This window comes from Mirounga angustirostris, unplaced genomic scaffold (genome assembly GCF_029215605.1).
Source record: "Mirounga angustirostris isolate CCGP_5_RB_7025 unplaced genomic scaffold, mMirAng1.0.hap1 SCAF_3, whole genome shotgun sequence".
NCBI classification, from domain to species: domain Eukaryota; kingdom Metazoa; phylum Chordata; class Mammalia; order Carnivora; family Phocidae; genus Mirounga; species Mirounga angustirostris.
In genome coordinates this window covers 74,604,043-74,618,421 of record NW_026991711.1, presented here as the reverse complement: position 1 = coordinate 74,618,421, position 14,379 = coordinate 74,604,043, and the positions used below count along the sequence as shown (strand labels likewise).

Below are 14,379 nucleotides of genomic sequence, written 5' to 3'. Positions count from 1 at the left end.
CCATGCGTTTCTATCTCTGGCACCCGACCCCGGGTGGAGTCTCCAAACCCAGGAGATCCCTGCGGTGCGCTCTTGCGCCACTCCTCCTGGGGGAGGAAGGTGAGTCTCCCCGGGTCTGCCGCTTGTTGGGTCCCTGCTGGAGGAGCAGGGGCCCGACTGTGCCGCGGATCACGGTTTATGTCAACCCCGAGCTGAGAGCCTGTGCCTGGGCTCTGCCTCTGCAGCCAGCTTCCCTGCTCCATTACCTGGGAGTTCTGCCACACTCAGGGCACCCCTGGTCTTTCTGTGACCCCGAGGGTCCTGAGACCACACTGTCCCGCGAGGGTTCCACCCCCCGCTTATCCACCGGAGTGACATCCCTCAGCGGAGCGGACTTCTAAAAGTTCCGATTTTGTGCTCCGCAGCTCTATCACTTGCCAGAAGCGGCCAACGGAGGCCCCTCCCCCGCCATCTATCCTCCCGAATATCGCCTCGGATTCACTTCTCCACATGTCCTACATTCCAGAAAGTGGTCGCTTTTCTGATGAGAGAGTTGTTGCTCTTCTTTTCTTCGATCTCCTGTTGAGTTTGTAGGTGTTCAGAATGGTTTGATCCCTATCCAGCTGAATTCCTGAGAGGAGATGAAATCCAGGTCTCCTACTCCTCCGCCATTTTGCTCCGCCCCCCTCTTTTTAATTTTCTGAGGAACTTCCATTTTTATAATAATATCTATTTTATAATAGATATAATAGGTGGTATTGCCCAACTGTATGATGTTCAGTAGGTTAGGTTATTAAATGCATTTTTGACTTAGGATATTTTCAACTTATGTTGGGTTTATTAGGATGTGACCCCATCATAAGTCAAGGAAAATCTGTAGATTATACCGCACAATGGTGTGTGTGTGTGTGTGTGTGTGCGTGTGCACGTGCGTACTTACAATTATAGGTTCCTTGAAGGCAAAGTCTATAACCATTCCTTTTCCTCTTCTGGGTGTTGAGAATCACCCGGCCTTGCGCCAAGGTACTGGTTCTGTGAATGAATGAGCAGTGAAGGAACATGAGCTCATGGATAGGGGAAGAGGATGTGAGGAGCCTAGTAGAGAAAAGTTTATTTGGTAGGAGTCTGGCTCCAGCTTTCTCTAAAGGAGGGCTTTAGGGTCAACATTCTGACTAGAAGGGGGCTTAAAAGCACTTTATAGACAGAAGGAGACAACAACACTTGTTAAAATAAAAGGAGGCAAGAGCTGATGGAGATCAACAGAGAGGCGCTCACCACATCAGGTCCCCTGGACATCCTTCCTAGGTGAATGTTTTCACTGTGGTTGAATTTAATGCTTTCTGTTGTTTTTGTGTCATGGAATGTTTCATGTTGGTTCAATTACATCTGCTTTTGAAAGAACAAGTATTAACACACTTGTCACTTCTGTTCCTTGCAGGCAACAATGGTCCTGAGCTCCGCACACTTCTGGCTGGGATTATTTCTGGTGCCCACAGCATGTTTGATGGAAGATGTAGCATGGAGAGCGTAAGTGAAAAGTGATGTAGTCACCCTAAGTCTTGCTCTTCTGTCCTTGCAGTCACCTGTCATGAATGCTGGCCATAGGGTATTTCATGCTATGAGACTTCAGAAGGAACAGGTCTTCTGCTACCTGCCAGCAACAGATGTTTATAAAGGGTGTTGGGGGTTTTGGTTTCTTGTGGTTTTCTTTCTTTCTTTTAACCTGTGCTTCACCTTGATAGGAGAATATAGACAAAAAGGAGTCCCAAGACAGGCTATGTAAAGGTCAGTAGGTATGGTGCTTTTACATTATTTTAAGGGAGGGTTTCTAAGTACAGATTCATTCCATCAGGTTTAGGAAGCATAACCCAAAACTCATTTCTCCTTATATCTAAAAAATCAATGCCTAAGTGATCACAAATATAACCTGGCTTTAAATCCCAGACTTAAATAAAAATTGTGTATATGTAAGCCATTTCAAGTTAGAAAATAACCTGGAATGAAGTAGTCTTCATTTTTCCAATAATTCACAGGAGGAGTCCTTCAAAAGTAATTTATTTAGAGTGTCAGTGTACAAATCTATGAGAAGATTAATCACAAAGATGAAATTATAATGTAGGTTAAGTAGGAAATAATTCATGCGCAGTTTTGCTTACATGTTTCAAAATATATTGTTTCTGAAATATCTTGTGCACAAGGTAAACTAAGCAACTAAGTTCCAAGATAATGTTAATTTTAATTTCACCCATGAGAAAGAGATGGAAGACTCCAAAAGAGATAATATTGATTTTTGTTTGGGGTAGGTTGATTCCTCCTACAAATAGTTGCCAACTTCCCTGAAAATTGAGACTCCTGGATTGGTTTTACTTTGGGCAAAGCATAATTATTTTGGGGCCCTGAGGTAGAGAATTGAGACTTTAATCCATACCTTCCAGGAGAAGACATCAGATTTCATTTTTATCTCTCCTTCCTCCCACATTCAAGGTGAATTGTTCTTGCCTGACAGTTAAGGATGTCTTTTGAAGAAGTCTTCATTTTGGCATTATCTTGACAACCGGTGATGCCTAATGCAGAGAGAGAGGAAGAGAGAGAATTGTATAGCACATATTTTGGGTGTTTTTTTTCTCTTCACTAAGTTTTGCAACTATTACTAAAAATTAAATAACTCTATTAAATGCCTTGATTTCCACTACTTCCCTTTTATCTGCTAAACCTGTATTCTATAAATAGCTGAATTAGAATCCTTGGAAATGAAATTATTATAGCCAGGAAAGATGTTTTCTTAATCTAATAAATGCGCTGAAACAAAATGCTAGTTCTATTATTTGTTCTTACAGCACATAGCCCAGTTGTGGCACGCTCTATTACCTTGCTAAATCTCTTCAATTTTACATGACAGGTTAGTTTTGGGTAAATACAACATGATACTGGCTACATCAGATCACTTTACAATTTATAGTGATTGAGAATAGGAATGTGATTATAAATTAATCTCAGCCTATTTTAATTCAACTATCTTGATTAACGTCATGGAAAAAAAAAAAAGTTTGCCGAGTCTGTGTTTGCCGAGTGAGACCTTAGCAGAAGTATCTTTCTACTATTTCAAAAAGTGGCTGCCGATTACAGTGTCTCTACCTCCTCATCAGTCTTCTGGACCTTTTCCAATCCATTCCAAGTAAAAGTTACCCGTCACCAATGAAGCAAATTACTCCTTCAAACAGGACTTGTGTTTGTTCTCCCCCGGCACTATAAAATTAGCACCATTTACATTTTAGCAAGGATAAATCAAAGGGCACTGCCTCCAGCTCCACCATATGGAAAAAGTAAAAGTCCCTTGTTTCCGAGAAGCTTGCCAGCCAGGTAGGAGGAGGGCCCATGCACTACGAAGGAGGCACTGGTCGGGGGACCAGCACAGGCAGACCCTGGGCATGGTCGTGCCCGCCGCCTCCTGCCCGGGACAGGCCCAGAAAACAGCCCTTCCCAGGAGCAGACAGCACCTCAGCTTTGGGCTGAGCCGGAAAGGCTCCTACTGAAGTCCAGAGGCACTTACAGAAATGTACTTTTGTCTGGTTTTATTCGGGGAAGCCAGGGAGAATGGTGTATATTGGCTCTGCCCGCCCCTCCCCCAGCAGTATTTGCCCAAAGTACATGCTCAATTTGTAATACACATTTAATGTCTAAACTACAGTCACCTCTCTCCTCAAAGACAAGCATTTGGCAAGCTTATTTGGGAATTTTCCCTGAGATCACGGGGCTCGGGTTTTATCTTACGTTATACTCCCTGCCTGAAATAGATGTTGTTGGATCCAGTAAATTAGAGGTTTCTCCGGGAAGTGGAAGCAGACTATGCGTTGCTCACCTCCAGTGAGGCCACCGCACGGGACTGTGATTTCTCCTTCTGAGCTTCTACCTCCCAGAATGTGTTCTGTTTTCCCTTCCTGCACACTGGACAAAAACATGAGCCCTGATTGTCCACAGCCACCCTTCATTTGGTTCCAGCTGTCAACTCTTTATTGAAACATGATGTGCTATGGCTCTCCTTGGACTTCCAAGGAGAGTTTTGAGTGAAGTGAACCGGAATCCCGGGTCCCCGAGGAGCCTGTGCCATGACAGGGACGTGGGGCAATGTTTGCAGGGCAGTTGCGTTCTCTCATCTTGCCTTGGGCCAATCTTACAGATCTCTTGTTTTGTTTTGAATTTTAGTGGTTGACTCTATTTTGAAAGAGCTTTAAATCCCAGCAGAATGCAGGCCCACCTTTCCATGTGTGTTTCTAGGAGCGCTTAGCAAAGTGAACTGCTCTCTTTCTGCATTTCCCCCCACCCCTTACTTTGCCCAGTCCCTCTCTGCCATTTTAGGACCTTGACTGTTCAGAGTCAGGAAAAAAAAAAAAAAGAAAAAAGAAAACTCAAGAAAAAAGAAACTCAGCATAAGTTTAGTCATTTTTTCCATGAAGTCTGTTAGCTTTCTGCTTGAAGATCCATTACTAGACTATCTTAAGTCAGATTTGGATGCCATAAAGTACCTACTCTGTTATCCTGTTAACCATAATTTTCATGAGGGACCAAACTAACACATCTTTTACTAAAATAATTGATTGATTATATGTGATACCTGGCTAATGAGTATTTTTATTAGGAGCATGAAATTTAAATTGCCCAGAACTATTTTAATATCCTTTAGCGTACACACTTCCAAAATGTTTGCCCATGACAGCATTCTTAGGTAAGCTGCTATGTACTTATTCTCATTTAGGAGAAATCCATTAGTTGCTTTATAAAAATAATATAAAGCTCAAGGCCACTGAACACAGGAACCAGTCTCCTTTTATCTAACTGTATCTCTTATACTTTACCAGTCAGCACACAATACGTTCAGCAATTCCAGGAGGACTTCATTTCCTTATTATAATCCCAGATAGGCAGTTAAATGGAAATAAAAGGTAATAAGAAATTTCTGTATACAAATGAGTCTTGATTTTTTAAAAAAAAAAACTTTCTACCTGAACTAAACTCACGTGAAGCACATTGTATTTACATTTTCATTCACATTTAGAATTTAATGTATCCTTCTGACTTGCTACTTTTCCATGCAAAAGAAAGAGTGGAGGAAAAAAGTTTCCAGAAAAAAAACAAAAGAAAATCTAAGCCAATCTATTTATTTTAGAAGTTCCTCATAACCTGGAGTTACCCACAGCTATCCCTGGGGGCTCACAGATGACTCTCGCGCTCTTGACAGTGGCTAAGCAACCCCACGTTGCCTCTTCTGCAATCATCTGGTTTCTTGATGCGGGGTTAGATGGAGCAGCCCCGGACCACTGGGGATAAGCCACTCATGGATCATGGGGTTCACTCTGTCACAGCTGTGACTGAGAGCAAGCCAAACCCCAGCTCCTGGTGAGACCTAAATTGCATGCCGGTGGCTAATGCTTAAAGACTGGCTTTTCACAGGTGGACTTTGATGGGCAGGGGGAATCATTTATCTAATTAAGGCTTTATTAGGTAAAGGCTGTTGAGAAAGCAGTTTTGCATTGCTAACATTGCTTCTACCTCAGTGCCACAAGCAGAAAGACTCACAGAATCATCCCCAGCGTTGCTACCCGGCATTCTCAAATAGTGGTCAAGTCCCCAGGCTAGCTCACGGGAGCTAGCCTAGTGGAAATACTAAGAAATTGCTGAGTAACTCTTGAATACAGATGAATTTCGTCCACTGAGAACATGCACAGTGCCTGGGGGCATCAGCATCCTCAGATCCTTTCCTTCTGAGGTGATTTTATGTATGAGCCCAAACCAGCAGTTTCAATGCAGTGGGCCAGATTCTTTCTCCCCTGGGCTAAGGTATAGCTTTCCAGTGCCCTGCACCCACTGGCCGGCCTTCCTGTTCCTCGTCTGCTTCTTGATGATGCCCCTGTCACCCAGCCCAGAAGAGAAGTCCGAGGGCTGTTCCAGAGGTTAGTGAGCTCTGCTTGCTCTGTGTGGGGAGGAAGAGAGAGGAAGGAGGGGAGGACAGTGGTAGAGGGAGGAGGGTCTGAAACAGAGCACACACTCATCCTCAGGGCAGGCACGCGTGTTCTCCTGGGGCCTGTATATCCAGGGTGAATCCTGCTGGAGTGGGGCTTGCCCCTCGGTTGTCTTGTTACCATTCCAGCCCCATGAGCCCATGAGATGAAAATGAAAGTTGGGGGCCCAACATATTCAATAATACACAACAGTGTAAATTTTAACATTCTTTCTGACTGTCTCCAGCAAAACGTTAAATGTTTTCTCATTTCTTGTTTAAATTAAAATTCCACGGCCTCTGCTTTGAACTGCGGTATGTTATCACTACTGAGCCCCCGGACTCGGCTTGATGTAATTAAGGTATTATGTGTTAAAACCTGTGCGGCTAAGTTCTCGTGTTTACTTTGGGGGAAAGGAATGGCAGCCACATATACAGTGTCTTAGGACTAATACTCCATTATAGATTAACTTGGAGTGTTAGGGGATGACTGGGTTTTATCTTAACAGACTTTCTTCCCTTGAAGGTGGAGGGTGGGCGGGAGTACGTGATTCCCCTGAAACCGCTCACGAATGTTCCTGCTACACTGTTCTCACTTCCTTGCAGAGATGCTCCGCGTTTGTTCGTATTCTGTCTTGGAGTCCTGGTCCTTAGCAGGATCTTCACGTCTGTTTACACTGAAAGAAATGAAAAGCTTTTCATAATAAGGAAAACGGCCCTGTATTGCTAAGTTCGGAGCCTTTTTTTCTTCTTGAGTTTTTCTTTTCCCATTTCATACCCATGTCTAGCCAACTGCCTTTCTTCAACTGGATCCTTTCCAACCAGTAGCTCTGTGTGTAGCCTCAATTTTAGGAAGATCCTGGCTCAGCCGCTTATTTGAACGTTGTAAGGTATTTTTCGTTAACCAGAAAAAGGGTGCAGGCAGCTCTTCCTACAGTTCAAGGGGAGTGACAGGACCAGGCTGAGGTTTTGGCTGTGGTGGAGAGGCCAGCTTGTTCTTGTTACTCCCTCAGTTGTTTTACTCCGTGCGGGCCCATGAATATGGGCCCTAATGGTAAGTCTCTGCAAGAGAAGGGTGGAGAAGCTGTGCCTGGATATTTGTGTTGACCCTAAATTTTAGGTGCAGGGTTTGGCTTGAAGAGCATGAACTCCAGCATTATAATTCCCATTCCTGCTCTGATAGTGGCTCTTTCCACGCTAAAAAAGAGAACAAACTGCTCACTCGGGGCTCTGGGATCACAGTAGGGGCCAGGGCCTGGGGACCAGCATACATCCACTAGGTAAGGATTTAAAGCGTCTTCTGGGTTCTTAGGTCCTGCGGTGAGAAGCTTTAGAGATAGACCCATGAATATCCGTGAACCCCGGTCTTTGGTCTGAATGGCGTGGGTCCTCAGCCAGATCCCCAGGCTTTCAGCAACAAGTGGTGTTCTTTGGGGGATGTGGGGTAACTTTGGAGGTTCATGGTTCAAGTGTGTTCTACAAGACTTGGGATGCTTCCCAAGTTATGAAAGTGGAACCCTGGCCATACACAGGGACAGTGAATGTTCCGTGATGTCCAAAGCCCACAGCCTCGGCCTCAAAGGGCATCGAGATATGGCCCCAAAGGGAGCGACTGGTCTCTATAGCTGTGTAAGGTTCATGTGTCATGTGTTTTTTGTCTTTTCCTTGTGACACAGGGCCAAGCATACCTGCAAAAAAACGTTGCTGGAGGAGGTGCAGGAGCTGGAGATGAAGTCCAGAGTGATGGGGAAGGCGATGCTTCGGGACAGTAATGGAAAGAGGTGGGCCAGCTCCAGCCGAGTGTGTGGGGAGCACCAGTCCTCCCAGCCCTTCTCCCTACCTTTCCTTCCTGGCTTTCTTTTTCTCTTCTCGGTTTTCTATGCGAGCATAAACTGCTCAGTTCTAAGCATTTTGGTTATTCTCTAAGAATACTGTCATAGAGAGATTTAAATTACAGTTTCTCAGTGGCCGCGTGAAATCTGGCCTGTCCCCGGGTAAAGCTGGGGTTTTTATTGGATCCGGGTAAAACAACCCATACTATTTCCATGTAGGAAATAGTAGCAACACTATCCTGATGTGGAAAAGTTCTGTTTTGGTTATTTTACCAAAGAGTATTTAAAAGCTAGGCCTTTTGATATCAGGGCCAATTATTATACTAAAGGATGAGTATCTACCATGAAGATTTGCGCGCCAAATAACGCCTGTTATTCATGTAAATCTTGTTACGGTTCACAGCAAGTATACCTGGGCCTTTTTGTTTTCCTTTTCATGAGTCATGATTTTCTGCTGGTGTTGTGAAAACGATCATGTGACGTACGGGCTAGTTCACAGAAACAAATGCTGTCGTTCCCTCCCCTTATTTGTGGTAGAACCTCAGCCACCTCTTCCCCGTCCCTAAAAGTTGGGCATGTGAAAAGCTTTTGATTAATCATTTTTGTTATAATGTTATTAGATTGCATTTAGTTGAAGCCCATATACTACCAAAGAAAGTCTACCTGGACCCAAGAACAGTTTAGCATTTCTGTCTTAGACACATGGCATGTCTGGAAAATTATGAGTACAACTCTCCCATAAATGCTTCGAAGGAAATATGTAGCTAACTACCAGGGAAACAGAAATCTACAAGTTGAATACTTTTAGAGATTCCTACTATGTGTCTTGTTTGTATTATGTTTATTCATACCATCGTCCAAAGCAATGAAGACAAAGCATTTTTCTTAAGGAAAGAGAATCCAAATTTTGAGAAGCATTAGGAATATAACTTTAAATAACTGCAGATGTTTTAGGAAAGGGGTGGTAGAGTACATAGTTGAAGCTGTGGTTTTTGTGTTTGTTTATGACATTTTTTAACAAGTGAGTCCATTAGCATCCATTACGTGGCAGCTGTGCTCGTCGCTCTAAAGAATAATCTGTCAACAGGACAAAAATCACTGTCTTCAATAAGCTGAAAGCCACAAGTGTGTGGGGACAGCGGCGAGGCTTGAAGCAAGAGCTATATATAACCATTACACAGGGCAGCTCTTGGCTAAGGCCTGCGCTATCCGTTAGATTCTTTAGGCACAGTGCTTAGCACCTACTAGATTTTCAAGGACTTACAAAATTCTGAGACCTGAGGAAAAAAAGTGTTCATAGGCTCTAAAAATAGGGAGAAGCCTCTGCAAATTGAAATTCATAAAGGCTTAAAACTCTACAAAATGCAGATCAGTCTTAGTAACTGCTAGGCTTATTAAGCACACCGAGTTTTAGCATCTTTGAAAACAACTCCCAAGGCCTCTTAGATCTCAAGAATGCTTACATACACACAGTAACCGCTGAGAGATCATGGGTAACTTCTAAGTAAAATGAGAATTTCAAAGCCAAATTCTAAAACTCTTCTCCAACATTGGACAGGAAAACCTTGCCCCTCGCATGGTATAAGAATGTGCTTTACCGTGTTTGATCTGATGTGGGTCAGGGTCTGGTTCTGGCCCCGGAGGTTAAAACGGGGCTGGACATGGGGTGGGTAGCGTGGAGGCATTCAGAGGAGGCAGCAAGCCAGGAGGCCATCTGGCTTGAGAGATGAAGGGCTTCACGTGGGAGAGAGGATGGAAAAGAGGGCTTGGAGGAGGTGAGTAGATGGAAATGATGAGTGTGTGTTTCCAGCAGAGGGAGCAGCCTGTAGAGAGGCACTGGTGGGATTGTGTGCCGTAGTGCAATCCCCGAAAGGAATCTGGAGCCTGTGTTTGAATTCTGGCTCAGCTACTGCTTAGCCATGTGACCTTGGACAAGCTATTTCATACAGTGAGAAGACTAACATGTGGGGGGAGGGGGGCTGGGGCTCATGAAACAATGCGCACAGCACGGCGTATTGCCTGACCCGTGGCCGGAATGCAGAGTGTCAGCTGCTGGTCTTCAGTTTGGCTGGAGGGGGGTATGAGCCCTCCTTAATGTTGATAAAAAGAATGGAATTTTTAAAACTCACATATCCTGTTCAAAATTCACTTTTCAATGTTCCAGTGAGTATCAGAAGATAATTAGAATTTAAATGTGGTTTCCTTCCCTCTGCATTTTAAAATCTGTTTTCTGATCGCTTTGTAAATGTTGCAACTTCATAGTTGTACTGTGGCACATGAATGTGTGTGTGCCCCCCCCACCCCGTGACTCGGTCTCCTCCAGTCCCAGTGTCCTGCCCCACTTGTGTGATCCCCTCCTCCCCTCGTCCTCAAGCGCCCAGCCACCACCACCACCATTTGTTTTTTTTCTCGCTCCTCTAATTGCTCCAGATTTTCTGGGTGGTCCCTTTGCAAACTAGATAGTGGCAACTGGCTGCTCTGATTTTGTCCTGCTTGGCCTCACAACTGTTCGTTTATCACCTTTGTTTGCTTCTTTCACACCTGCCTGGATTCCTGTGCACCCCTGGTGCTGGTGAGGGGTGGGGGAGGGTAAGCCCAGGGATGGGGTGGGGGAGAGGGACGGAGGTTTCTTGAGCTGCGTTCTTCCTTGTAAGGATTTAGAGACACCCTCGTTGAGGGAGCCTGAGTACTTCTCTCTTCTCACACCTCCCTGCTCCTTATTCCCCACCCCCACCGAATATTTCCGTGGGCTTGTGCATCTCTCTTTAGCTGTTAGGCTGGCACACAGTGAAAGCTCTGTAAATATTTGTTGACCGACTGGAACTGCAAAAGCTCAGTGAGTTGGTGGTGAGGAAGGGAGGGTGAACCTGCATTATCCGTGCCCGTTGCGTCAGCTCACACAGGGAGTAGCCACAGAGAGATGCTCAGAGAGATGCAGGCGGCCCTGTCATGAGGGGGTCTTTTAAGTCATGGCTTCGGAATAGAGCTAACAGAGTCACAGATGGACAGACGTGTGGGATGTCAGCATCGCCTACCCATGCAAAGATGAGTAGGCTGGGAGCTGGTCCTCCCACCCATCCTGCCTTCCAGGGCCTCTGTTCGCCAGGTGTCCTCAACATCCCTAACCACAGGACAGCTACGCGGCTCAATGCTGAAAGCCTTCCTAAAGGCCCCTTCAGGACACTCTGCCAAGTCATAAAACCTGGGTCCAAGTCACTGGCAAATGTTCAGGCAGTTTTTCTCAGGAATGTACTCCTAAGAAAAAGAACAAAAATTTTATGCATTAATCTAAAAAAAAGCCCTTTCGTGCCAAATTTACAATTACAATTTTGAAACGGTAGCTAGAAATTCTAAGTGTCCCTCTACGCCCTTTATCCATTCAATAAAACACTTCAACTTACCATTTTATTGATCTTGTCGAAGCCCCAAACTCTTACATTATTTTGGTAAACATGAAAATTTCATTAGCATGCTCCTGCACTTTTGTGTTAGTAAAACTTGTCTTCCAAAATGAACGTGTGTCATTTATGCATAATTAAGCCTGTGCTCATGACTTAGAGAAAACAAGCTGATAAAGAAAAAAGACGAGATCTGCAAATGAGATATCTAGAAAGTACAGGGAAATAAAATGCTTCAGGTGGCTAACAGAAATGTTTTTATTTTGTCTTTTATTTTGTCTCTTCCTGATGACACATTTTTTCTTGATAGGTTGGTTGTGTACCTCACAAACACTAGACACTTGTTAGTATTTGTATTGTTCAGAATACCTTTCCCCAAACCATCTTCCCCAAAATCTTGACCAAGAGATATCCCTACCTTTCTGTGTGTGGAATAGAATCTGTCACGCATCTCAGTACTTTGCGGGTGTCTGAAAAAATGAGCTAAAGGGAAGAATTCTTTCTTTCAATGTTTTGGTAATATTTTCTTCCTCTCCCTCTTTATTCCTAAAATGTAACTCATGCAATTTTTTTTTTCCTCTGGTGGAAGAAAACCTACCGGTGGTCATTTACCTTTACAAATATAATTTTTAAAAATGCCTAAGATGTCATGGATGGGTAGCAAACTAAATTTTTTCCCCTTAAATTGTTTTTTCTTCCTTGGTTCAAGGTAAGAGGGTGTTCGGATGTTCTGGGTGTTACAGCAGTCAAGAAGCAAGGTGAATATATTTGATGAAAACATCTAGTTTTCCAGTTATACTTAATCTGAATAAACCACAAGGAGACCCTTGTTTTGTTTTAGAACTTCTTTCTGTTCATCACAGTTGCCGGGGGCAGGCAGGTAGGGTAGGCTCTGGGCTGATTTTCTCCAGTTTCAAGGTCAAGGAGTTCTGGTTGCTACCCTTGGCTTTCCCCAGCAAGGCGGTGGGATTCTCTTTCACTTAAGTGCTTCCCTGCAGTATAATTTACTCTGTGCCCTTGGTAAAGGTAGCCGGCTGACTGGTCTTTGCCTTATGGTGAGCGATCACCGAATCTCTTATTTGGTTTTATGTCCTCGTGAATGCTGATACATGGGCTCTGTGACCCCGGGGCCGAGCCGGCACACACGGAGTAATCTAGACGGCCTGTCCGCCTCCTGGGGATTCCGGAGGGAAATGTGGTTTGGTCTGTGTCCGGGTGCCACAGCCTGGGCTCACACGGCGCCCATGTCATCAAGGCTCCCTTGTGCAGATAGGCGGGGCACGGCTCCAAGCCAGCCATCTGGGAATCCTAATGGAGTGTTATCAGCGGAACATAGAGGCCAGAGCCTGAAACGCATCAGCACCATTTTCAGACACACCAAAGATTATTCGTCCACTCCAGGCGACACTCACCTGGGTGCTCTTTTAAAAACCAATCATATTAAAAACCAAAAACTCCCCAATACATTTTGAGGTGAGTACTCAACTCAAAAAATAGCCACTATGCTTCGAGCTTTAAGGAGAGATCCTTTGGTCTTTAAAATAATGTTTAAAAGCTCTTTGGTGGTGTCACACCTCCCAAGTCAAAATTGTGTAACTGCTGAGTCAAAGATGAGTGCAAGCAAGCCTCAAAATAGGAGATACACCGGCTTGATTGTATATTATTTCCCCAATATAGACTTTAAATCATTTCAGGAGGAATAGTTTTTCCTCCTAGTTTTGGTTATTGGCAGCACGTCTCTCTGTCTTCCCTTTGTTTCCCCTCCCCACACTTTTCCTCCCTAAAGTGTCTATTAGTTTTTTATTAGCTAAAAGGCTAGGAAATTATGGCATCATTTTAGCAGACCTCTCCAGGCCAGGTGGCAAATGTCTGCTCCCAACACCTGGTTAGGATTTATTTCACTTCCAGCTGCATTTTTTCCATCACTGTGTCATGAAGCAGAGGAAGGCGCACTGAGTGTAGAGACAGACGGACCTGAGTGGGGCTCTAAGCCCTGCCACTCACTGAGCTGTGTGACCTTGGCTGGGTTATTTACGTCTCTGACCTTCAGCTTTCTCACCATCACGTGACTTGGAGGTTTAAGGGAAATAACACATGTTAAATCTATAGCATATGGAGACGTTGGGCAAGTGTTGACAGCATGTTGTTCCCTAACATAGAAGCTGAATAGCAAGTTTCACTGGCCGTTTTAACGCACGTGGGTTTTCCCAGAGCTCTCAGAGCGTGAGTCCAGCACACTCTCCGGTTTGCGTCATCAGGGTAGGCGCCCCTGACTGGGGTGAAGGGCACGGACCCTGCCAAGCCCTAGACACACCAGAGCAGCGGGAGGAAGCCACAGTGAGTCTGGGGTCAGGGGTGTGGGGGAGAGTTCACAATCCTGTCAGCTGCCCAAGTCAGCCTTGGATTTCTGCTTCCACTGACTCTATGCTGCAAAGAAGAGCGTGTTCCCAGCCAGGCTGCGTCCCACATCCAGACTGTGCGCAGCACGTCTCTGCCCGAGCTGGCCGTCTCCCCCTGAGGACCCCGCCCCCATCAGTGACAAAGTGCTGCAGTACCTCACGCTCTCTCAGCATCATCCTGTCCCCCGTTTGCTGCCGCACGCAGCAGGGCGCCAGGACTCCGAAATTGGCCACCTTTGCAGCCCCCGGGGCCAGCACCGTTCCCGGGGTCAGTGGCTTCTCTGCTGCGCAGTCCCCCTGACTGGTCTCCCTGCGGTGGTGCCTTCCTGCCTCGCTCCACCCTCCACACAGCCCTCCTCCCGCGGCTCCCTGGTCTAGAACCTTTCCCATCAGCTGTCCAGCCAAGTGCAGACTCAGGCCACACAGTGATTTCCGCCTCCTCTCCCTCTTTTGGCCTTCCACCTCCCTTTGCCCTCCCAGGCTTTTCTGGGTTGGGTCATGCTTTTCTGCGGCTGGTGCTGCCCCTTGGCCCTTGGCTCTTGGCTCTTTTTAGACAACAGTGTCGGTACTGGGTCGAGGTCTGGGTCCTCGGGGACAGTTGAGACCTTGTCCTGGAGGGACCTGCAGTCCTGAGGACACACTCTCTGACGTGACTAAGTTGTCTGACTTCTCGCCACTAGGACACTGTCAGCCTGGGCTGCCTTTAATGTATTCATTTTGAAACTTTTGTCCGTTATTCAGATATTCAGCAGACACAACAGTAGGGCAACTTAGTA

At 45.4% G+C, this 14,379-nt stretch overlaps 1 protein-coding gene across 1 annotated transcript in view; it reads left to right on the top strand.

Annotated features, from left to right (window-relative positions):
* Window positions 1–14,379, top strand: part of ATP8A2 (ATPase phospholipid transporting 8A2) — a 603,997-nt gene that overhangs the window by 549,096 nt on the left and 40,522 nt on the right. Inside the window, exons 34-35 of the mRNA XM_045869211.2 lie at window positions 1,418–1,506; window positions 7,651–7,755. Coding sequence (XP_045725167.1) covers window positions 1,418–1,506; window positions 7,651–7,755 — 194 coding nt within the window. The remainder of the gene's footprint in view (window positions 1–1,417; window positions 1,507–7,650; window positions 7,756–14,379) is intronic.